The 25,427-nt window shown below is 40.8% G+C and overlaps 1 protein-coding gene across 5 annotated transcripts in view; it reads right to left on the bottom strand.

The window, feature by feature from the left end:
- Positions 1-6,187, bottom strand: part of LOC126272556 (irregular chiasm C-roughest protein) — a 1,094,042-nt gene extending 1,087,855 nt beyond the window's left edge. For 2 of the 5 annotated variants that reach the window (XM_049975475.1, XM_049975479.1), the window contains exon 1: positions 5,898-6,086. In XM_049975475.1, the coding sequence (XP_049831432.1) occupies positions 5,898-5,961 (64 nt within the window). In that variant the 5' untranslated portion in view covers positions 5,962-6,086. Of the gene's footprint in view, positions 1-5,897 lie in introns of all 5 variants that reach the window. The other 3 variants (XM_049975476.1, XM_049975478.1, XM_049975477.1) reach the window with 3 other exon arrangements.
- Between the last annotated feature and the right edge of the window lie 19,240 nt (positions 6,188-25,427).

Raw genomic sequence — 25,427 nt, 5'->3', positions numbered from 1 at the left:
GATCTGAGGCAATAATGTGCGATTCTTACTGTCTCTGAAGTAGAGTATCTTCCATTATGTATTGTGAATGTGGTCGATTCCTCAGTAACGAATCCAAGTCCTGTCCGTTGAAGGAAGTTTCATCGACAGTATTGCATTCACAAGAGCTCCTAATCATATGATTTCAAGCCATTGCCACTTCTCATACTGGATGCCAAAATGGCTTCAGCCAGAGAAGCTTTAACCAAAATGTACTTCACATGATTAAATAAAAGGGAATGGAGGCTGTAGGCGATTGCAGTAATAACTTTTTTTATGAAAAATAAGGATCTCCTCTAGAATTCAAACATTTACAGAAACTCAAGCTACCAATGCTACGCGTTATTAGACCCGTAACTACCTCATTGTGTACGGGAGATTAATGAACTTTCCTATAGATAACTAGTGAAGTAAAAAGATTTTGTCTGGCATGAATTGTGTTAAATTTGGTAGAAGTGGTGATCCAGTGGTCTAACAAACTGTAATGGTGTTCGAAATGAGTATGTTTCAAATTCTACCATCCAGGTTACAGTTTTGCGTAGTTTCTCTAATATGTTTAAGGCAAATACCAGGGTAGTTCAGGGCAGTTCTTTGAAAAAAATGCACCTCTCACTTCCTTTCCCTCCCTTCTCCTTCCTGAACTTGTGCTTCGTTTCATCTCATCTCGTCGTCGACGAGAACTTAAATATGATTCTTCCATTCTATTACCTACTGAGTTTATACCGTTTTCCTCAGAAACTCATAGGACTTCTAACTCAGATGGTTCAAATGGCTCTATGCAACATGGGAGGTCATCAGTCCCGTATACTCAGAACTACATAAACCTAACTAACCTAAGAACATCACACATATCCATGCCCGAGGCAGGATTCGAATCTGCGACCGGAGCAGCAACGCGCTTCTGTACTGAACAGCCTGGAAGCGGTCGGGCACAGCGGCCAGCAATTGTAACCTAGTATATATCTTCACCGTACTGAAACTTACGCCTTCCTGCTCTTAAAAAGTCAAACGATAAGCGTAGAAGTGCAGCAGAGCTCTGTAGAGGATATTTCTTACAAACGCATATTCTCGCATCATAGAGCAATCAATGTGGCGTTTATTTGACTTTTTTTCACATCAGTTATGATGTGCAAGCGTTCGCTGTTCGTTTTCACAACATTTACTTCACATGAAGAGTTCAGTACAAAAGACTCACAAGCAAAGTTAATACAGATTGCCAGACAAGGATTACACAGTCTGTGGTAATGGGACTGTAGAACTAGCTGCAAATTTGAAAAGCATATTTCATCAAACCAACGACTTTCATAGCTACATAAAGCTCGCTTGTATAAACATCAGTTCATGCTTGGCGTAATTCTATGTCGGAAGATGAAGATGCGCTCCCTTTTTACCTTCGCTACTGTGATGCGGGAGAAGAAACGAAAATCTATCCGTGTTATTTGTAACAGCCTCCCTAATGAAATGGAAAACATATTCCCACGTTAATTTACTGTATGTGTTGACGACAGGCCTACATCCACATGAGAGGCAGATTTGTGTCTAGACTGAACGAAGAAATTAATGTGAACTTAATCTCATGGGTAACAACTTTCATTATAAAGTAGAATACAATTACGGGAGACGCTACAACAACACACGTTGCATTGCCTTCAACAACTGGCACTGAGTTTAAAAGCCTGTTAATTCATAATCATTGCCTTCAACAGCATGTAGTCCTGCTTATACAAGTGCCTCGACCGTTGTCGGGTTTTATGCAGTGATAAACCTGGCCTGTATAAATCAAGCGTGAGATTTTTATATGATCTCGCTCTCTATGTGTAAGCTGCTAGTCCTATAGAAAAATTGAATGAGACTTCCTTGTGGGAAAGTTAATGTAGTTACATTCTCTACTGGGATATTTCTTCGCAAGAGGCCGTAGTTTTCGAGTTATCAAGAAAAACGTGCATATTAACCTGCAAACGCACCCCTACTTCCGTACTCAGCCCCCAAACTTCTATGTTTCCAGAATGAAATTTTCACTCTGCAGCGGAGTGTGCGGTGATATTGAACTTCCTGGTAGGTTAAAACTGTGTGCCGGACCGAGACTCGAACTCGGGATGTTTGCCTTTCGCGATCAAGTGCTCTACACAGTTTCAGTGTGCCAGCAAGTTTCCAGTATGTTGTTCATGGCACTCCCTCCTACCATTCTACAAATATTTGCGACTGCACGAATTATTCCCATATTCGACCATTTTTTAAATTCATTGACAGTTCTTATTGCACCAACGGCTTAGTCGAACACTTACAAATTGTAGAACTGACGTTTCTGTAAACTATACCTCATAATTTTGTGAATCTTACCAGCATAAATTGAACAATTACATCGTTCTATTCATCAGGCCTTCTAACTACGAAACTACTGTGATTGTAAGTGCTAAGTCTGGACCGAATTGTCCACGTAATTAGTTTCCGCTTAACGTTTACTAAAGTCATTTTTCGTTCATTACCCCCGCAGGCGTTTTGAAATTGAAAATGTAGGCGACTGTGCTGGTGGCGTGACAGCCCAGTCAAAGGTCAGAAAAGATCGAATATCGGGATCAGTTCATGTAATCGGAAATTTTTGTACAGTAGTAGGAGAAAGTATCACGAAGTACATAACAGAAATCCTAACAGGTGAGGGATGAGTGTGTAGTGACATTTTTCTTGAGTAACTCGAAAACCTTAACCTCTAGTGATGACATATCCCAATAACTACATTAAATGCCCAACAAAAAGGTCTCATTTTTTTCTGTAGGGCCAATAGTTTGCACGCAGTGAGCGAGACAATACGAAAATATTGTGTGTGGGTTTTGCAGACCAGTTACAACATTGTGGGTTGCGAAAAATGTCAGCGGTAAGGACAATTGAATCAACCCGCGTAACAACTTCCTACATTTTTCCGTCCTGTCGTCATTCGTCAGAGAATTCTCGTTTTTAATAACAATGTATTTGCTTTTGGCAGAGTCAGTTGCGTAATATACTGTCAATAGAAAAATTTAATGAAATGGCTCTTTTCGACTAATCGTGGTTGAAATTCTTTTCAAATCTTCAGGGACCTAGTTTTTATTCGCACGAATAAAATCTCCCTCCAGTTTGCGCTCGATTTGCTTCAGATTACTAGGGAAGTTCAATCTAACATGACTGCCTCACAATTGAGGAATATGTTTTGCAAATCTGCATGTAGGTGGTACATTATATCAGGTAAATGCCTGTTGACAAGCTTCTATAACTGAAAACTGACTGCGTCTCATGCAGTTTGAAGACTGCAAACACTTCCCTCAAAATTATTCCACAAACACTCAAATTGGTGGTGACGCATGGCTGTCATGCTTGCAGTTGCGTGAGTAGCCACCTTAACACAGGTTGTTAAAGTACCAAATGCGGCCTACAGGTGGCATACAGGTAAATCCCGCAGCAGAGGTGGAGCAATTCTCCAGCCCGTGCCGAGAGGGCCACTCTTTGTGTCTAATAAAGTGCTGACTTGATGTCTGATATAAACGATTTAACTTTCGGAGACACCAGATTTTACACATAGTTCTTCATTTCTTGTCACCATATCTAAAATACAAACACGTAAATCTACTAAGCATGAGTCATAAGTAGGCTACAAGGGGACTAGTCAATTATCGCTTAATCTGTTACCATGAGCGTATTTCTTTACGCAGTTCTCTTCCTAGAAATAGAATAAATTGATGGCGTCGTTTAGGTGATACCTATAGAAACATTCAGATCATTTTCAGATCAGCTTCATTTCAACAAAATTTTTGCTATGGATTTATAATTACTTTGTATCAACGGGTAAAAATTACCTCGCTACTTTGCAAATTGATGCCATTCTCTTATGCAGTTATGTTGTACGTCTATTCGAAAGCGAATGGTTGCTTTTGTTTTTTGTTTTCAACGAAGAGGGACGTAGCAGCTTCTCTCAGCAGATTTCTTCTACTAGCACGTTTAATGCAAGGTGCTATAATTGTACCCTTTGTCGATGATGTACGACCAACGTAATCAAAGCTTCTTACATTCGTTACTGCAGTTCCAGCCTCAGAATCTGAACTTTTATTATGCCTGTTTTCTTACGTACAGTTCGTACAACCGCTCCGCGATATATGCTTCATAGAGAGAAGCACTGAATATTATTGCGAAGTGTATGTACAGTAATAGTCAAAGTTCGGTAGCTCGCATTGCAGTTGGAGTCTGGGAAGGTGTGTAACCACATTGCTGAAGTCAAGTTAGAGTGAAAAAAGTCCAAGATCAGAAATTAATGAACCCTTAATCGGTGGCCACCTAGTGCAGAACACGATAGCCCGAGATGTGAATTTCATGACAAATGAAATGGGCTAATAATAAGTTCCGAATGCATATAATTTTAAATGTGTGTTATTAAATAAAACTAATAAAACTACTCTCCAAGAATTACCTCGAGAAACTCAGTCAGTATAAAGCTAACACATCTATACTGGCGGACATTTTAAACTATGGATAAACTGATCTCCTGATAAAACATCAGTGAATTTCGTATCTTTAAAAATGTATTTTCACATGCAACAACTGTGCGATATGTAAGCAACAAACATCAGTTCTTCACAGGCATTTCCAAATCGTTTGCCGCAGATATACCGAAATATTTTTTTTTTAGTATTCTCTGCATCTCTACGAACAAATTCGAGTATTTTTTTTCGGGCTCTACAGTTCTACTTCTAGCACTGATTTTTTAATCCTCTTTTCCTAACCACTTTGAACCATTCGTTCCTCTTTAGGATGATTAATGGTACTAAACGCATTACTCGACGTTACATACGCGCGCGCCTTACGAGTAGGCATTAATGTCGCGTGTATTATAAAGCAACATCTGAGCAAGAATCTGTTAATTTAATATTACCTACGGCACTTCCCAGAGTGACGTACGCTCCGTTTCCCATGTTCCCAATATTTTCTGAAGTGAAAGCATTTAAATTTTTCAGAATTTGTAATGGTGTAGCTGATAATGGAATGTCGTTCAGCCACAGAACATGCGGCTGACGTCGTTATTTTCATGTATTAAGGTTTTTAACATGGCTGTCAATCAGCGACTGTTGTATACTACAAAATTTTGAAAAACCCAGCCCTCAGTTGCGAACACAATTATTTTGTTACCTAGGTTTCTGTGTCACAAAGGACACCTTCTACGGACAAAATTAAAAGGAAATGTTACAGCGTAACGTACCAAAAAATACCAAAGCTGCGGTCATACATAACAGCGTCAGATAGATTTAAAATAGAATACAACAGAGTTTCTAGCCACTAGGGGCTGCATGTGTCCTCTGCTACAGTCAACACAAAAGTAGAGTTCTGTGTAGCAGAGGACACATGCAGCCCCTAGTGGCTTGCACCTCTGTTGCATTTTATTTTAAATCTGACTATCTGACGCTGTCAAGTATCACCGCAGCATTCGTATTTTTTGGTAAGTTATGCTGTAACATTTAGTTTTATTTTTGTCCGAAGAAGGTGTCCCTTGTGACACCGAAACCTAGGTCACAAATTAATTGTGTTTCCGACCGAGGGCTGTGTTTTTCAAAATTTTGTATTTTCATTTATGACGTCCCCATTCAGGACCGCAAAACTGCGTTAATATCAGAAATTTAATCCACAATTGTTCCTATTAAAAGTTAAAAGAGTAAGTGTGATTCCTCGTAATCCACCTGGGGTAATTACGTAGCAAAGGATGCTTTAATCGCCAAAAGGAATTCACCCTAACGTTGTCACCCACTTTTTCATTCAAACTTTTGCCCTGGCACCGACGGTACATCGGAGAGTGCAGGTCCCACACACGCCGTGTGAGCGAGCAGGCAGGCTGTTGTGGAGTGGTGTGGTGGTTTGCTGACCTTGGGAAGCCAGGAGGAGAGCGGCGATGAGCAGCGCAGAGCGGCCCCCGCGAGGTGGCGCCATGGCCGGGCGTCGCTGGTGCGGTCGGCCGGTCGCGACACTCGTCGGTAGGAGCGGCCACTGGATACGTAGGGTAGGACAGGGGCGGCGGTAGCTAGCGCGCTGCGCGGCGACCGCGGACACACTGACACAGTGCGGTGGCCGCCCTCAGCGCCGGCCGCCTAGCCGCGCCGCGCACAGCCGGCGAGGCCGCGCATGCGCGCTGCGGCACCCACCGGCCGGCGGCCGACTGCCAGCCAGTCCGTCACGCTCTTTCCGCGGCTCACCGAGGCCTCGCAGCCAGGGGTGCACCCACCGCCGTCACCGTATGTTCACTTTTGCCGAGTTTAACACTACGGACCGAAGGGAGGTGGAGTGGGGAGGGGGTCACGGGTCGGTTAACTCTTCCCCCAACCCCACTATAATCACGTCCGTAAAAGCGTTTCTATTTGTACACCGTCAGTCACATTAATGTGTCCACCGCGTATGTTCGACCTCATGGTGCAGTTAACACCCACAGACGGCTAGTGACAGTACACGGAGTGATTGGTACAAAGCGAGAAGAAGATGGTGTAATGAAGCGCCTATACTGGTGCCTCAAATGAAATAGCAATTGGAAATTTAGACGGCTGAAACGTGTATTGATTCGACATTCTACGTTGAACAGCCTAGGTCCGCAACCACCTCTATAAAGATACTGAGACGGTATAGTGGGTGGTCCATTGATAGTGACCGGGCCAAATATCTCACGAAATAAGCGTCAAACGAAAAAACTGCAAAGAACGAAACTTGTCTAGCTTGAAGGGGGAAATCAGATGGCGCTGTGGTTGCCCGCTAGATGGCGCTGACATAGGTAAAACGGATATCAACTGCGTTTTTTAAAAAAAGGAATCCTTATTTTCGTTACATATTCCTATAGTACGTAAAAAAATATGAATCTTTTAGTTACACCACTTTTTTCGCTTTGTGATAGATGGCGCTGTAATAGTCACAAACATATGGCTCACAGTTTTAGACGAACATTTGGTAACAGGAAGGTTTTTAAATTAAGATACAGAACATATATGCGTTTGAACATTTTATTTCGCTTGTTCCAAAGTGATACATGTACCTATGTGAACTTATCATTTTTGAGAACACATGCTGTTACAGCGCGATTACCTGTAAATGCCACATTAATGCAATAAATGCTCAAAATGATGTCTGTCAACCTCAATGCATTTGGCAATACGTGTAACGACATTCCTCTCAACAGCGAGTAGTTCGCCTTCCGTAATGTTCGCACATGCATTGACAATGGGCTGACGCATGTTATGAGGCGTTGTCGCTGGGATCACGATAGCAAATATCATTCAACGACGTCACATCCCATGAACGTGCGGGCCATGGTACGGTGCTTGGACGACCAATCTATCTCTCATGAAATATGCTATTCAATACCGCTTCAGACGCACGCGAGTTATCTGCCGGACATCCATCATGTTGGAAGTACATCGCCCTTCGGTCATGCGGTGAAACATCTTTTACTAACATCGGTACAACATTACGTAGGAAATCAGCATATATTGCACCATTTAGATTGCCATCGATAAAATGGGGGCCAATTATCCTTCCTCCGATAATGCCACACAATACATTAACCAGCGAAGGACGCTGATGCCCCACTTGTCGCAGCCATCGTAGATTTTCCGTTGCCCAGTATTGCCTATTATGCCGGTTTAGGTTACCGCTGTTGGTGAATGACGCTTCCTCGCTAAATAGAACGCGTGCAAAAAATCTGTCATCGTCCCGTAATTTCCCTTGTGCCCAGTGGCAGAACTGTACACGACGTTCAAAGTCGTCGCCATCCAATTCCTGGTGTATATTAATATGGTACGGGTGCAATGGTTGTCGGTGCAGCATTCGCAAAACAGACGCTTTTGAGTTTCCCTATTCTCGTGCAAATTGTCTACTACTGACGTGAAGAATAGGAGCGACAGCAGCTAAAACATCTACTTGGATATCAACATTTGTTGCAGGTTGTGGTTGACGTTTCACATGTGGCTGAACACTTCCTGTTTCCTTAAGTAACGTAACTATCCGGCAAACGGTCCTCACACTTGGATGATATAGTCTAGGATACCGAGCAGCAGACATAGCACACGCCCGTTGAGTATTTTGATCACAATAGCCATACATCAACACGATATCGAACTTTTCCGCAATTGGAAAACGGTTCATTTTAACACGGGTAATGTATCACGAAGCTAATACCGTCCGCACTGGCGATATGTTACGTGATACAACGAACTTATACGTTTGTGACTATTACAGACCCATCTATCACAAAGCGCAAGAACTGGCCCAACCAAAATATTCATATTTCTTTACGTGCTACACGAATATGTAATAAAAATGGGGTTCCTATTTATAAAAAAAAAACAGCTGAAAACTGTTTGACCTATGGCAGCGCCATCTAGCGGGCCACCCATAGCGCCATCTGGTTTCCCCCTTCAAGCTACAGGAGTTTGTTCTTTGTAGTTGTTTCGTCTGATGCTTATTTCGTGAGATATTTGGGCCAGTGACTATCACTGGACCACTCTGTATAATGCTTGTCGGAGGGAGGGGTGTTGGAAGGGGCGGGGGTGGGGGGGGGGGGGGGGGGAAAGAGGACGGTGGGAAGAGGCAGGCGTTGTTTTATGCTAAAACAGAGTCATTTATCCTACTTCAAAATGGAATGATCATTGGTTTTCAGGCAAATTGCGAAAGTATTTCCCAAACGTCTAACTTTCGAAAGCGTTCGCGTGTCACCATAGTCAAAGTATACCGTCCATCGAAATGGCGCTATCCAAAACCAGTGTCAAGGCAACAGTGGTGTACCATGGGCCATTGATGACAAGAGTGAACGATGGTTGCGGAGATGCGTATGAGCGTATAGACGTGCAATGAATCAGTAACTGACTGCCCAGATGAACCAAGAGGTACTGACAGTGTCTTCTCACCGACCATTCGGCGTCGCTACATATGGGTGTCAACAGCAAGTGCCTACTTCATGCACCCATGTTGACTGCCGTTCATCGACGGAGAAACCTGCAATCTGCACACCAGCACGGCAAATAGGCGCCCACTGAGTAAAGGCAGGTGACCTTTCCTGATGAACCACGTTTCATGCTCCATTCGGCAGATGGCAGTTTGTGTGTACGGACTTACAGCGAGAGTCAGAAGGGGCAGGCCAGAGCAAGGAGCATTGTGCTCTGGGAAATGTTTCCGTGGCGTTTCCTTGTACTCACGTCATTCTGGTAGGCACAGTGGATCAATAAATGTATGCATTCACCCTTGGAGACCATACCTCCCCCCCCCCCCCCCCCCATACATTTTGTTTTTATCCTCGGCAAGATGGGGCCTAGCAGTAGGACAAAACAACGTGTCACACATTTCGCAGTTTACGTGTGTGGTTTGGAGAGAACCAGGATGCTTTTACCGTACTCCTGTGGTCACTAATTTGCCCGGATTTAAACCGGTGGGACCGGTTGGATCGGGCTGTGCGTGCCCTGAATCTCCAACTGAGAAACGTAGCGCGGCTGATCATGGCACTGATCATCATGTTCCACATCTATGAACAACACATCCAGAACCTCACTGACTTTTCCTGCACGTACGCTCTGCTGAAGATGGTTATTCAGGCTTCTAACGGGTGGTCACATTAATCTGAGTGGACAGTGCATATACATTGGTGTCCAAAACTTAAAGATCACTGCCAATTAACGTACCTCGATGAAACCTGGACTGTACACTAAAAGATCTGCTATAGTATAATACAGAAGTAAACTGAAAGAAATACGAAAAGAGAAGAACGGATATGACACAATCGTCCAATGATAATAATTACACAGAAGCCACCGTGATTTATCATAGTCCCTTACGCGTTGGACTGTCAAAATGATCACGTTAGAGAATGTTCCTATGTGCGCAACGTGTTGCCACCTCCTGCCGCATGAGGATCTCTTCTAATGAGAGAGCCTGCCGGTGTGGGCGAGCTGTTCTAGGCGCTTCAGTCTGGAACCGCTCGACTGCTACGGTCGCAGGTTCGAATCTTGCTTCGGGCATGGAGGTGTGTGATGTTCTTTAGGTTAGTTAGGTTTAAGTAGTTTTACGTTTTAGGGGACTGATGACCTCACATGTTAAGTCCCATAGTTCTCAGAGCCATTTGAACCATTTTTTGAATCTAATGAGAGAACAATCCTGCCCATTCCACCGACTTAAAGAGCATCGAGTAGGAGTGTGATGTTTTGGGGAGACGTATTGCAGTGGGTCCACGGTATCATCTACCATCCAGCAACTGTCGAATGCAGTGGTTGGGAAGTAGACCCGAATACATAAGAAACTCCATACATCGCCCGAAAGTCATTTCCTTCTTTTCTTTTTGCGCACCAGTGTATATTAGTTTCCAAATTTCTATGACAATTTTCAGGCAAGAAACTGTCATGAAAACTAATGGTCCCGAAAATGTCAAAAAATTTAGAAATTACAACCCACAGCTAACACAAGATACTTTTCATTTGTTCATACAATGGTTCACATTCGAAATTATGAGAAAAAGTGGAATAAGCAGTAGGGTAAAACGGCTAATACGCAGTATGTTTAAGAACCAAGAGGGAACCGTAATAATGAAAGACCAAAGAGGTGTAACACAGGAACGCAGTCTTTCGCTCCTGTCCCTCAATCTATATCCAGAAGACGCAATGACAGAAATAAAATAGAGGTTAAAGGCGAACAATCCTGTTGGCATTATAGCAGAGGTTGAAAATACCGCTTCAGTTGTAGATTACTTTATTTTCACACGACCAGTTTCAGACTGTTATAAGCCCATCCTCCGGTGTCGTCGATGTGTCTCCCTATTCTGCGCTCGTAGGCAGCACACCGCGCCTGGAACATGCCGCGCTCGGGGACCACAGCACAGCTACGACGCCAGAGGATGGGCTAATAACATTCCGAAACCGGTCGTGTGAAAATGAAGTAATCTACAACTGAAATGGTATTTTCAACCTCTGCTAGAGGTTAAAGAGTCGAATTATGATATCACTGATATCATTCGCTGTTTATTTTGTTGTGAAAGTGAACAACTGAATAAACTGTGCAAGTACAATAAGTGGGTTGAGAGAAAACCGGAAAACACGAAAGTATCGAGGAGTAGCAGAAATGAGATTTGTTGTAAACTTAACATCAAAACTGGGGATCACGACTTCCGCTATCTTGGAGCCAAAGTAACACGTAACGGAAGACGAAAGGAGGACATAAAAAGGAAACCAGCACAGGCAGGACGGTATCCGTGGCCACTAGATGTCGGCCTTCATTTGAGGAAAAAATACCCGATACTCTACTTTGGAGACCAGCAAATTATGGTAATAAATCATAGACTGTGCGAAAACAGAAAGAGCTGAAAGACGAAGTGTTTGAGCTGTGTTGTTATGGAAAGGTGTTGTAAATAGTTGGACTGGTTTAGTAAGGAAGTATGAGATTCTTAGCAGAATCGGTTAAAAAAGGAAGGGAAAATACTATAGAACATAATTTTAGCCATCACTATACAGCTTCCATGGTACTAGAAGGAACTATAGTGCATAAAAGCTATAGAGTAATGAGAAAAAGAACGGAAGATGTTGATTGGTGAGTTGCTCTGGAATGAGTAAGGCGGCACAGCAGAGGAATTCATGGTGGGCCGCATCAAACAGATCACAACCTCCTGCATCAGGAGACGAAACGTTATACCTTGCATCCAGGACTTTTCACCTTTTTGTTCCCCTGTATCCGTTTGTTGTCTGCTCGCGTACAGAAAATATTTTAGTCAATACAAGGGTATGACCGTATCACAGGCCTACAACGAATTCGACATTGATCGTGAGACCACAGGTAGAACCAGCATACCACAGGAAGGAGACTAGTAACGCAGGCAGAAAGGGAATGTCCCACCACTGTAAATCATAACATCAAGACTGACGTGCCGAAACAGGTTGACATAAACGAAAGAAATAGCGTATCTTCATTTACCTGTCCCTACAACCGTAGTGTGTCGACCTGCAAAATCTGGTTGTTCATGGTTATGACAGGTGGTCACATTAAAGCGACGAGACAGTGTGTAACTAGGCTCTTTAGGTTTTTATATTGGTAACGCTACGTAGGGCTCTGTTTGAAAATCACTGCCTGTGCTGTGTGCAGTCTGTGGCTGGGTGGCATTGTTGGACTTTACTATTGTAGTGTTGGGCAGTTGGATGTTAACAGCGCGTAGCGTTGCGCAGTTGGAAGTGAGCTGCCAGCAGTGGTGGATGTGGGGAGAGAGATGGGGGAGTTTTGAGAGCGGTTGATCTGGATGTGTGTCCATCAGACACAATAAATTTGTAACACTGCATGTCGTGAACTATATATATATATATATATATATATATATATATATATATATATATATATATATATATATATAGTTCACGACATCCAGTGTTATTATGTGTTATTATGGCTTTTGAACAACATTAAGGTAAATACATAGTTTGTTATTCATCAAAATCTTTCATTTGCTAACTACGCCTATCAGTAGTTAGAATCTTTTATTTAGCTGGCAGTAGTGGCGCTCGCTGTATTGCAGTAGTTCGAGTAACGAAGATTTTTGTGAGGTAAGTGATTTGTGAAACGTATAGGTTAATGTTAGTCAGAACCATTCTCTTGTAGGGATTATTGAAAGTCAGATTGCGTCGCGTTAAAAATATTGGCTGTCAGTTTAGTGTTGATCAGAATAGGTAAAGAGCGAAATGTCTGAGTACGTTCAGTTCTGCTCAGCTGTTTGAAAATCAAATAATGTAAGAGGTTTATCAGCACAGTAATTCATTAATTTTTCTAAGGGGACGTTTCAAGTGTATAACGTGGATTCCGTCATTGCAGGAAAAGTCAAGAAAGCCTCCTCTTCTCGCTTTCCCGCACCGTTCAGTGAATTCATAAATGAGATTCGTATCGGAAACGTTCCCTCGGTAAACCTATCAATAGTGTTTTGACGTACTGTTATGTAGTAACACCGGCAGAATAGGAAACTGACAACAAAAACGAGGTGGAGTGTTTGGAAGCTTGAGGGCAAAGGGTACAGTTAGTATTACTCTTCTGAAGAGCAACTACAGTGAGCCAAGCGATCAACTCGGTATCCAGGCGCCACACACAGTGCTTACCCTCGACAGTTTCACCCTATTACTGATATCGTCAGTGTAATAACCCCCATTTTTATTACATATTCTTGTAGTACGTGAAGAAATATGACTGCTTTAGTTGGCCCACATTTTTCGCTTTGTGATAGATGGCGCTGTACTAGTCAAAACATAAGGCTCACAATTTTAGACGAACAGTTGGTAACAGGTAGGATTTTAAAATTAAAATACAGAACGTAAGTACGTTGAACATTTTATTTCGGTTGCTCCAATGTGATACATGTATCTCTGTGATCTTATCATTTCTGAGAACGCAAGCTGTTACAGCGTCATTACCTGTAAATACAACATTAATGCAATAAATGCTCAAAATGACATCCGTCAACCTCAATGCATTCGGCAATACGTGTAACGACATTCCTCTCAACAGCGAGTAGTTCGCCTTCCGTAATGTTCTCAGAGGCATTGAGAATGCGCTGACGCATGTTGTCAGGCGTTGTCAATGGATCACTATAGCAATTATCCTTCAACTTTCTCCACAGAGTGAAATCCGGGGACGTCAGATCCGGTGAACGTGCGGGCCATGGTATGGTGCTTCGACGACCAATCCACCAGTCATGAAATATGCTATTCAATACGGCTCCAACGGCGGCGGACTATTTACCGGACATCCATCATGTTGGAAGTACATCGCCATTCCGTCATGCATTGAAACATCTTCTAGTAACATCGGTACAACATTACGTAGGAAATCATCATACATTGCACCATTTAGATTGCCATCGATAAAATGGCGGCCAATTATCCATCCTCCCACAAAGCCGCACCATACATTAACACGCCAAGGTCACTGATGCCCCACTTGTCGCAGCCATCGTGGATTTTCCGTTGCCAAGTATTGCGTATTATATTGGTTTACGTTACGGCTGTGGGTGAATGACGCTTCGTCGCTAAGTAGAACGCGTGCAAAAAATCTATCATCGTCCCGTAATTTCTCTTCGGCCCAGTGTCAGAAATGTACACGATGTTCAAAGTCGTCGCCATGCAATTCCTGGTGCACAGAAATATGTTACGGTTTCAGTCGATGTTGATGTAGCATTCTCAACACCGACGTTTTTAAGATTACCGATTCTCGCGCAATTTGTCCACTAATGATGTGCGGATTGGCCGTGACAGCAGCTAAAACATCTACTTGGGCAATATCATTTGTAGCAGGTCATGATTGACGTTTCACATGTGGCTGAACACTTCCTGTTTCCTTAAATAACGCAACTATCCAGCGAACGGTCCGGACACTTGGATCGTGTCGTCATGGGTACCGAGCAGCATACATAGCACATGCCCGTTGGGCATTTTGATCTCAGTAGCCACGCATCAACACGATATCATCCTTTCCCGCTTTTTGGTAAACGGCCCATTTTTACACGGGTACTTATCACCAAGAAAATACCGTCCGCAGTCGTGGAATGTTACGTGATACCACGTACTTATACTTTGGTGACTATTACAGCACCATCTATCACAAAGCAAAAAAAGTTGTGCAACTAAAACATTCATATTTATTTACGTACTACACGAATATGTAGTAAAAATGGGGTTCCTATTTAAGAAAGCGCAGTTGATATCCGTTTCATCTTTGGCAGCGCCATCTAGCGGGCCAACGATTGAGTTTCGTTCTTTGTAGTTTTTTCGTTTGATGCTTATATCGTGAGATATTTAGTGCGTTTACTGTCCATGGACCACCCTGTATAAAGATGAAAGATAGCAATAAATCAAAAAAGAATGCAAGTATTGCATAGGGAAACGCCGCAGATGACTCGTCCCTCATATAACTGACTTGTAAAATGTGATTGTATAGCCTCTCAAATTTGTCGTTGGTGTGCATGTTCACTCTGCACCCCGATGTCTTCCATATCAGCTATCATAATTCCTTCTAGCCTGTCATCAGATAGTCCCTTCCTACAGCAGACGCCTTCAGTAAACTCTTTCCACCTGTATGCTCTCTCCCCTGCGTTTATCAGTGGAATTGCTACGCCTCTCATAACTTTGATGTGTTTGTTTTAATTTCACTGAACATTATTTATGTTTTTCTGTATGCTTCTTCACTACTTCAGACGATGACACTTTTTTCTGCTGCCTTTTCACCTTTGCTCCCCTGTAATTTCTATTTATTTCATTCCTAAGTATTTAATATTGCTGTTATCGTTTCATATCCTGAACACTTTGTACTTCCATTTTTCGTAGATCAACTAGAGTATTTCTTTAGATAGTATCGGTTTCTTCCCAATTACCTTTCTTATATTTTGCGAGGCGTCGAAGAACAGGCTAAATTTGGTTTATGAATTGTTTGATAATGATTTCCACTACATCTTACTATAGGCAACACAACAGTTTGGCAAATATTTCAAAAACTATATTTAAAAGTGGCAGCAATCGACATGAGCAATTTTGAATCTAGTTTTTTGCATAATACATAAGTATATTATTAGTTCATTTCCAAGTAGAAGACAATTCATAATTTTAAAGACAATTGTTTGTTTAAACACTGTAATTTTCAATTATGTATTTAACATATTAAAGTCATAATGAATGACATGCAATGTTGTAAATTGATTAGCGTTGATATTTTTTCGTTGTGAAGTGAAACATTTGTTTCCTGACTGTAAATGTGGGTAGTTTGAAATAACGGTTTTACTCAAAAAAATTACAGGAATTCCTTTGTTAACAAAAGAAAATAGATGTGCAATTAGATGAAAGAATATATACTACCACTTTATGGCAGCAAAATTGTAAACATCGAATGTACATGATTCACTGAAAACCAATGGTTCAATTAAAAAAGTCATTTAACTAGAAAACTACGATGTTCAAGAAACTTCACGCACAAAAGAATGAATTATATAATGACTCAAAGTGTGCCAACTTGTGTGTCAAGTGTTACTCCGCTGTAACACATGTGATCTATATGTCATTCGTCTGCATCACGCAGACGTTGTATAGTGTTTATCAGTTCTTAGTCTGTGATGTTTGCTAGGCCGTATGTTTGGATGATAAATAAATGTCAAGAGACTCAGTAAAAATTGTTGCTTTAGTTATCACATTCGAAAGATATTCGTAAATATCATTTGTCACAATGGTGATGGGTACGGATAGCTGCCATTTATGCTAAAATGTACTTCATCATCATCCACGCTTCCTGCTTCAGGTAACACTGTTTTTGCTATATAACAACTGTCAGTCACTGGTACAATATTTTTCTGAAGTCCTGAAGTGCCCAGCCGCCTTCAAGATTCAGTAAGGAAACCTCCATTCAGATCCTTACCGAATCGCTACCGCCATCGCAAGGAGAGATTCGTACTCATATCCTCAATAATAACAGGAGATCAGGATAAGACAGCATCACCACAGAACTGCTGAAAATCTTCGAACAAAGAACTTGTGATAAGACAGTCACGTAATGCTGTGTGATGTTTCTTAATTTTACTGCTTATCTCCTGCCTATTTTTGAGGAGATAACACAGCTGGCACAAGAAGAAGGGTTCATATTTTGTTGTAGATATGAGCGCACCCAAGTGTACGTCCTGTGGTTTGCCTTGACCACAGGAAGACCGTCTCAGATACTCTAGTGAAGCGTCATGTACCCCCAGGGCACTACAGTTTGCAGGTGTCAACTGCGGTAAGCCGCTGCTCCGCAGTTTATCGGAAAATGCGTTTTCCTCCTTTCAAGACAATGTACCGCTCTAAGCCACTGCAAGCCCCTTTTGTATCACTGACCATGACAAATTCACCTGCCTGTACGCAGATCTAGGGATGGGCAACCGGGGAGCGGCTTGCAGACCATGAGATAATTCGTTGCATTTCATTCTAGATTTTGTTATCTAATCAAATCAAACTTACCGACCATTCTGCCTCGACACAAAAGATCGGTCAATAAGTGGAACATGGCTAGCAGCAGATCCCAACCTCTTACGTTTTAAGATCCGTTCTGGAAGGCAGCATTGGGAAATTTCTGTACTCGTTTAAATCAAGCAAAATTTATGTGGTCACGTTCGCAGTAGTAATGGCTCTGAGCACAGTGGGACTTAATCTGAGGTCATCAGTCCCCTAGGCCTACTTAAACCTAACTAACCTAAGGACATCACACACATCCATACCCGAGGCAGGATTCGAACCTACGACCGTAGCGATCGTGTGGTTCCAGATTGAAGCGCCTTGAAACGCTCAGCCACAACTGCCGGCCATCGCAGTAGTATTAAGTTATTCCTCCCACACAGAGTTTTATAAAAAGTATGGAGGGACGTATAAAAGAGTATAATTGGGAACTTGCGATTATACTGCAGAGGAAGAGAGATTTCAGGTCCTGGTGCCGAGTAAGGCACAGACATTCTGACGCCGACTAGGGTGACCATTATCCGGTGGCGTCCGGAGCGATCTGGCAAACGTTCGCTGTGCTTGGAGTAAGAGTCGCAATTCGCTGTTCCGCTATCCGCTCTCAGAGCTGCTAACAATTCGCGTGATTTGCTACGCAACTTGTGTTGCTTGTTGGATTGTTTCGTTTGGAGGGTCTTGGTATCATTTACTTTGCATTTGGGAGAGGAGCAGATTAGGAAAGCTTGATTAAACTGAGATAGAGAAGGGTTTCAGTATATTAAGTGACTTTGCGTTCATAATATTGGAGCAATTTCTCAGTCAGTTTCTGTTGGAAACTTATTCCCTTTGATTTTAATGCGGTACGTGTCGAGATCGTAGCATAAACAAATAACTTATTAAATTCAAACTTAATTAGTATCTCAGAACCAAACTGTTTTCCACAACTGATTGTTGTTATGTGACTCTAAAAATAAATATAACCAGTTTATCCTTATATATAATTTGCTTCTCTCATTGTGATGGCGTTCCCTTGCAATGCAGTGGCAAACAATCTGCTCATTCTGTTCATACTCAGGTACTGTGATCAGTTGTTTTAACTGATGCGTACAAGCCCTGATCGTCTTCCATGCAATGGAGCGTATCGTAAATATTGTCGGATAGGTACCACTTTGCAATAGACAGAAAAAACAATTCGTATATTTCAGGCTAAAACAAGTCATGAAATCATGACAGAGAGACAGGAAATGCGTCCTAATGCACTCACTGCGCAAAACGGATTCAAATAACTGTAGACTAATCTTCCTTCAGCATGGTAGACACAAAATTCTGCCGCATTGCCTCCTCTAAATAGTTTAAGAGTAACTCGGTCACGAAACTGGCAAATATCAAGCCGGCTTCCGTATTGGTCGAAGATGTAGGGAGAAATTATGTCGTTCAAAAGCAACATTAAAATGGAAAGCTCTCAGGAACAGTTGGTTCCTGTGCTCCTCCTTGTCCTCGAAGAACGAAGATTCCATTGGAAAGGACTAAATAGCGTAAATAACTTCCAAATCAATGTTCATGAGTGAGATGTCAGAACCACATTTTGTCAAAGCTTGGGTTGAGCATAGCGATGGTTTGGTTTTGGACAAAGTCGTCCTAGAGTGGTGAAAAGAACTTAAAAACCAAAATTTTGAAGAACAATATGACTTGGAAGACATAAAAAAACATCCCGATTTCTTGCCAGCCTTGCTTGTTTGATAAAATATTCTCAGGCTTCCGACCGTGAAATGTGATTAAAATATTCACGTGGCTTGGCTGGAAGACATAGAACATTTTATACAATATTACTGCAGCGAGAATCCGCATTCTTACAGGTTTTCTTGGTACCAAATCTTACTTCACAATATTTAACAATTTCATTTTCAATCAGAAAGTTCGTCTTCTTGTTCACATACATATTTTCTGCAAACTCAAAGAATTCAGTAAAACTACTTCGTTTTCTCCATTGAATTTGAATTCGATTTAATTACTGTCAGTAATAGCTGACGACGAGACGACAGGAGTTAAACACATACAAATTCTAAGGAAGAACCTTTCCAAATAACGAAATATATATTATCGAATCATCATACTGAAAAATGATCACGAAGCACGGATAATCGAAAGAGTTCCAACAAACTGAAATGAAAGAGTACTTACTAAAATGGTTGAACATACAATGGCACAAACAATTCAGATGCAAAAGATTAGGCCAGCTTACAGTAAAATCTACATCTACAACGCACGACGATCGGAAGTTCTATACCACATCTATAGTATCTGAAGTCTTCTACCATAGCGAAACGTTTCTCCCCGTTTTAAAAGGGATTTAAAAGTTGTCTTCAAGGAAGAACACACAATTGTACGAGTGGCACTCGGCCCCAGAAGAGCAGAAGGTGGTCACAGATCTCGAGAAACAGCCGAAAAACTATGGAATCTCGCGGTAAATGTAAAAAAGGAGGATTGAAACATTATGGACAAATCGCTGACTTCTGAAAACAAGATTTATTCATAAAAATTCGTCGTACACAGAAAATCTTGAAACCAAATTCTGGGTCCAGCAGGTCAAAAATGATTTAGAACAGGCTCACAGTAGACCATCAGATTTTTCAACTTAAACTTACAACGACCAAAAATACCAGACGGGAAGTACTGCCAGAGAACAAAGTTTCAAAGAGACTAGCGACAAAGAGGAATGGGAGAAGAAAATAATCCACGGAGAAAAAACCAGAGCTGATTGGGAACTATAAAGATAGAAAAACAATAGCTTTGCTTGAATCCATAGGGTGCAATCGACTTGACAATAATACACAATATTTAAATGGTATGTGGAATAGCACTACACATTATGGTGTACACAGATAATTTGAGAAGTGATTTTATAATTGTAGGCATCATCTGGGCAGTAAGGTTGAGAACGGGAAACACTGTACATGTATTACAGGAAACACACCACTAACCAAGTGAACATCGAGAAGAAGAAATTTAGCAGTTCAAAATGAAGAAGATAGCAGGCTGCTATCAAAATCTACTTATACATTTTAGGTAATATATGATAAAGTATACGAGAAAAGACCTGCTAACTTTATTTTTGTACATAATGAGTTTCTCATATGTAAAGCAATAACGTCACAGGACAGAGAGTTAGTGTCCGGGGAAAGTTTGAAAATACAAGAACAAATAAGAGATGTAGCAGGAACGGGAACACAGTCTAAAGTGGAACGTTAATTCCAGAAAATCCAATGAAAAATATGAACTGATGACTAGGGAAATAAATAAATTGATACACGTATAGCACCATCTGAGCTGACAGATAACCGACAACTTAATGCATACTGGCTAGCCTCAGAGCCAAGGGAGTTGTTTGGATTATGTAACAGCATTGAATTAAAGCTACTTAGATAGAATCATTTTCTATTAGAAAATTTCTTCGTTAACAATGCAACATGAATAATAAGAGCAAGGAATCCTTTTCCATAGCTGCAAATTCACGGGAATGTAGCAACAAAAAATTACGATTGTTTCAAGACTTGGAGATACATTATACTTAGTTAATACTCATTGAGGAAGAGTTCCACACATTGTAGATCAGATGTATAGTTAAATGTTTCTGTCAGATACATAATTTTTTGTCTGTCCATCAGACATTTATACTTAGTAGTCATTATTTAAATTCTAGAGTGCCCTAACATACATATATTTAGCAGAAACCTTTTAGTAATACTTCTGAAAATGTGTTAAATGCATGTACTCTTATGATTATGCCTGTATTACATAGTTTATTTCTGGAGGTACAATCATACATTACTAGAAACATAATTCATTGCGCTATAATATAGTATCGCTAACTGAAGAAAACTTTGGTACCGTGTAGAAATTTTGTACCACCACCTAATAATCCCATAGCAACGTTAGCTTAGACTCTCTCCTCTCATTCTTTTAATTTAGCAATGACAGTGGTTAAACATAAATTTCATGTGGTTAAAACTCTATAAATTTGTTGGATGTTATACGTGTACTCTGAATTTTAAAATATGTACAGAACTAATCTAGGTTAGACATCTCTACAATGAGAACAATGGTTGCTATTATTCAGTATTTTCATAGACTCTCTGATGAAATTTATTTAACAGAATCCGTTTGAATATGTTGAAGTGTCTTTCCTCCTCTTGTAGAATAAGCAATCATAGGGGAAGTGTCTTTCACCCCCTTGGACTGTGACCAATTATGGGTATCATCTGGAAATAAAATAAGTGTGGTAAAGATGCTTCAACTTGTAATTTGTACGGTAACTGAATGTGGTCTATGCAGTTAACGCTTAACTCAAGAGGTGACTTCTCTGTAATATATAATTTAGGGTGGGATCCTTGGAACCCCTATGTTTAACCCGAAAATTACTGGAAAGTTAAATCGAAATTTTAATTGAAGTTTTATAACAATTACTCTTACAATTACTTAAGTGTTGATCAAATATTTGTTGTTGATTTTATTGCATTAAATAATGATAACAACATTTCAATTTTATCTCACAAAATTTTGTTCTGCCATTGATCCATTGATTATGAAAGGCCTGCATATGTTCTAATAATCAACATACGACATATTCACTTCTTTCAGTCAAGGAGACAAAAGAAACCTCTTTCGATTTGATAACAATTAATCAGATATATGTCGAATATCTTAACACTTAGCATTGTCAGTGAAATACTTGCGTAAATTCTTCTCTGTGGAACGTAGTTTTTAAAGTAGCTGGGGCTTATGATCTTCTCTGGTTTTAACTATTCAGTAGCAAACTAATATATTTCGTTAGTTATTAGCAACAAACTTAAAAACTGTACCTTACTTTGTTTCAAACAATGAACATGAATATTCGTAATAAATTGATATCTACACCAGACGAGATGGGAATAATATGCCACTACACAATCCATTGGCAAGAACCTGTTAGCAAATTTTTGTCATTTGTATTTTATTATTAAGCACATGCAACTCCATATAACTTTCTCTTTGTACGGCGGACACCTTTCCCATCGCTTATTGCTGCCAATATATGGGCAGTTTTGGTAGGTTTTGCTAGGATTGTTCCAAGCAAATCGTTTACATGATAAGACAGAGTATCTGTTCGCTATTTCACATGTTATTCGTAGGTGGAACGTTTCAAGGATAATTAGATACTACATTTGTGGAATACATAGTTGAATAAGTCTTTCCTAGCATGAGGATGATGTGAATGCGACGGAAATTGATAGCAAAAAGAGAGGAAAAGCAAGTACAGCAGTGTATAGCATCATGTAGCTCCAACAGTTTATGAAAGCTGTCCAACTTCACCTACGTCAAATACCTACCAAAAAATTCTGAAGTTATCGCTATGCTCCTGTTCATGTAATTAGATAGCAAATAAACTTATGTACAGTATGACATACATTTGGCTGTGTTGGGCACCGTCTGGTTAAGCACAGTTGTGCTATACATCATTCCACTGTTGAAATACGTATATTTGACTTTTGATACGAAAAACATTAAGTAAAAGTTTACTCAGAGAGTAATGGACGTTAGTAGTTCCTGGAGGTTGGACAAATCACAGAAAAGAGCCGAATGTGTTAGACGATTATGAGTGTAACGAGGATTAAACTCAAATGTGAGGAACATGTAGGGAGGCCTGTCAATTGTAGACGAGATTCCTGGATTCCGAGAAATGGCTGGCTCTGAGCTCTATGCGACTTACCTTCTGAGGTCATCAGTCGCCTAGAACTTAGAACTAATTAAACCTAACTAACCTAAGGACATCGCAAACATCCATGCCCGAGGCAGGATTCTGTACCACCTAGGAACGCACGGCCACTCCGGACGGCGAGAAATTATAAATAAGGCATAAACGTACACGATAATTTGAATACATTAGGGCTTGCCAGATCTCTATAGGCAAAACCGACTCAGTAACTACCTACTATAAACGATTTCATAAGAGTAGTACTAATATTCGTGATATTTTCATAACTGCGTGTATACTTATCGTCACCGCAGAGAGAGAGAAAGAGAGAGGGAGAGAGAGAGAGAGAGAGAGAGAGAGAGAGAGAGAGAGAGGGAGGAGATATTCTAGTTATGACAATAGCTGTGTCTCAGTAAGACAAGAGGCAGTCGAGACCAGCAAAATCCGTGACTGCGATGGTTTATCTAGGCTACCGCACGTATACGGCTTTTGTCGCAAATAGAAAGTGAACAAAACGTGTATTCAGCTCACGGAGACTTGTGACGGGGATTCTGTGCTCAACAGATGTACTGGCGCTGTACTGCAGTAATCAGGTCATATTAACTACGCTGTGCTAAGCGTGTCTCATGAAATTAATAATTTAGTGTCTCTGCTTTGGCGACGCTCCGCCTGTGCCATTATGGCCTTCAGCCAAATTTTAGTTACCATGATATGGTGCTCATCATATCAATGCTTTGCATTGCAATATTTTATTGTACATGATATCCGCCTATATAATGCTTCGTGAACCAGAACGCAAAGCCGATTATTTTAGTACTTGATTCTGCTGTGAAAATTTAAATTACATTCTGTGGTCGCGTTGTTGGTATAAATTTGGTGAATGATTCATTTTGTATGCTACAAGATGTAGTATGCTCATATTATTTTGGAAAGAAATTTGTCTTCGTAAACTTCCGTACTGCTGACTACCTGGCTGTTACTGATCACTAAGATGTTTCTACTACTAGTGCGTAGTTAATGAAGGTTACATCAGTGCGGTTTTTATGAGAAGAAGATATTCTGTCATACTGTGTAGAATTTTCCACTTATTTGAGTAGTGTCGATAATTTTCGTTTGAGTGAATGTGAAGAGGTCAGATTTTTGTTTCAATTGAGAATCTGGAGGACCATATAAATTTAATCATTATTACTATATTGTTCCTAATGTTTTCTGTTTCATTTTTGAAGATATTGTGCTACTGACGCGGAAGTGTAGTTCCTGAAAATGGTTTCAGGTATAAGATATACTTTCTTCGCGAATGATTTACACCTGCTGTTCGATACAGATGATGTGCGATGGACACGTGTGCACTCAATCAAACTAAATCTACACTAATAATAAAGCTACATAAATGTTGCCTCTTTGAAATGAAATTATTGCCAAAAACTAATTGCGGATGATTGACAGAGTGCAACAGAACATAGTAAGTCTATTTTTAAAAGTTTAGTCTTCCTGTTTATCCGTTTGATCACACTAGTCTCCAAACCTGTTAGACGAATTTTCAAAGGGTTGTCACAGGGCAGTTTTGTGCAACAATGATATTTTATTTCATCAAAATGTGATCACGAACAGTATTTTAGGACTCTGCTCTGGTACGTTTACCTCACTGACACGATCATCACAGCATGGTACAGTAAAGAACCTTTAGTTGGCACGGTTAGTTTCGCAGTACACCAAAGAACCAATAGATGGTGCTATCAGTTCTGTCATTCAGGGACGTAAGTATTTTCGGTGGGTTACGTCAGTGACAGAATGAAGCACCAGAAAAACTAACATTCGGTTTACTTAGCTACGATGTACAGATGTGCTGATTTCGGTTCGTGTAATAAAACTTCACTAAACTGCTTCTCTTCTTGCTTCAGGTTTGATACATGTTTGGATTCTTGGTGAGGGAAAACGAATGTGCTGAGTTTTGTTTGTGATCTGAATGTCTGTTGTTACATTTCTGCTTCGTTTACATTACAAATTTAAAAAAAAACCTAGAAATTGGACAAGTGTTTCTCAATATGGTACAACAGCTAACAGAAATAAGGGCTATGTTATCTCGAGAATGCAACGGATATCGTAAGGCGAGACCTGCTGCAGCATGAGAACATCAGGCTTTAACTTGCTTTTTGGAAACTGTTTCTGAAAGCAAGGCGCGATGTAACTCTGCGCCATGCATTATTCACTTTTCTAGGTATTACATTTTAACAGCGTAAAGTCAAGCACTGGTACGCCAGTCAAAAACGAGAGAGCAGAGAGGGCTGTGAAGTAGACATTAGCCAGCTGCACGCGAACTGACCCCTGTCCAGGACGACAAAGCTACGGCAGCGCCCTCTATGCGAAGAGAACATAAGCGCAGCGCTGACAGGTCCCGGCCCAGTTCTACAGAAGCGTCAAGAACAGCGACCTGGATAGAAGCATCTACTGTATAACTTCACTTGTACTGGAATCGTTATATTGAAGGACATTAATGATATTGTCTGTTACCCTTCGCATGCGACACATCTATGCCATTCTAAAAGTTAAGTATTGTCACTGATTCATTTTATATTGTCTGTCATCCTTTGCTTGCGACACTTCTATGTCATTCTCAAAGTTAAGTATTGTCACTGATTCATTTCGTAATAAAACTAATACGATTTGCTTTAACTGTTGTCTAGCGGTCCAAGAAAGCAGGTTTCCTAGACACCCCTCATCTGTGG

This window comes from Schistocerca gregaria, chromosome 5, assembly GCF_023897955.1.
Source record: "Schistocerca gregaria isolate iqSchGreg1 chromosome 5, iqSchGreg1.2, whole genome shotgun sequence".
Taxonomy (NCBI): Eukaryota; Metazoa; Arthropoda; class Insecta; order Orthoptera; family Acrididae; genus Schistocerca; species Schistocerca gregaria.
The sequence above is the reverse complement of the archived record's forward strand: the minus strand, read 5'-3'. Positions and strand labels throughout refer to the sequence as shown.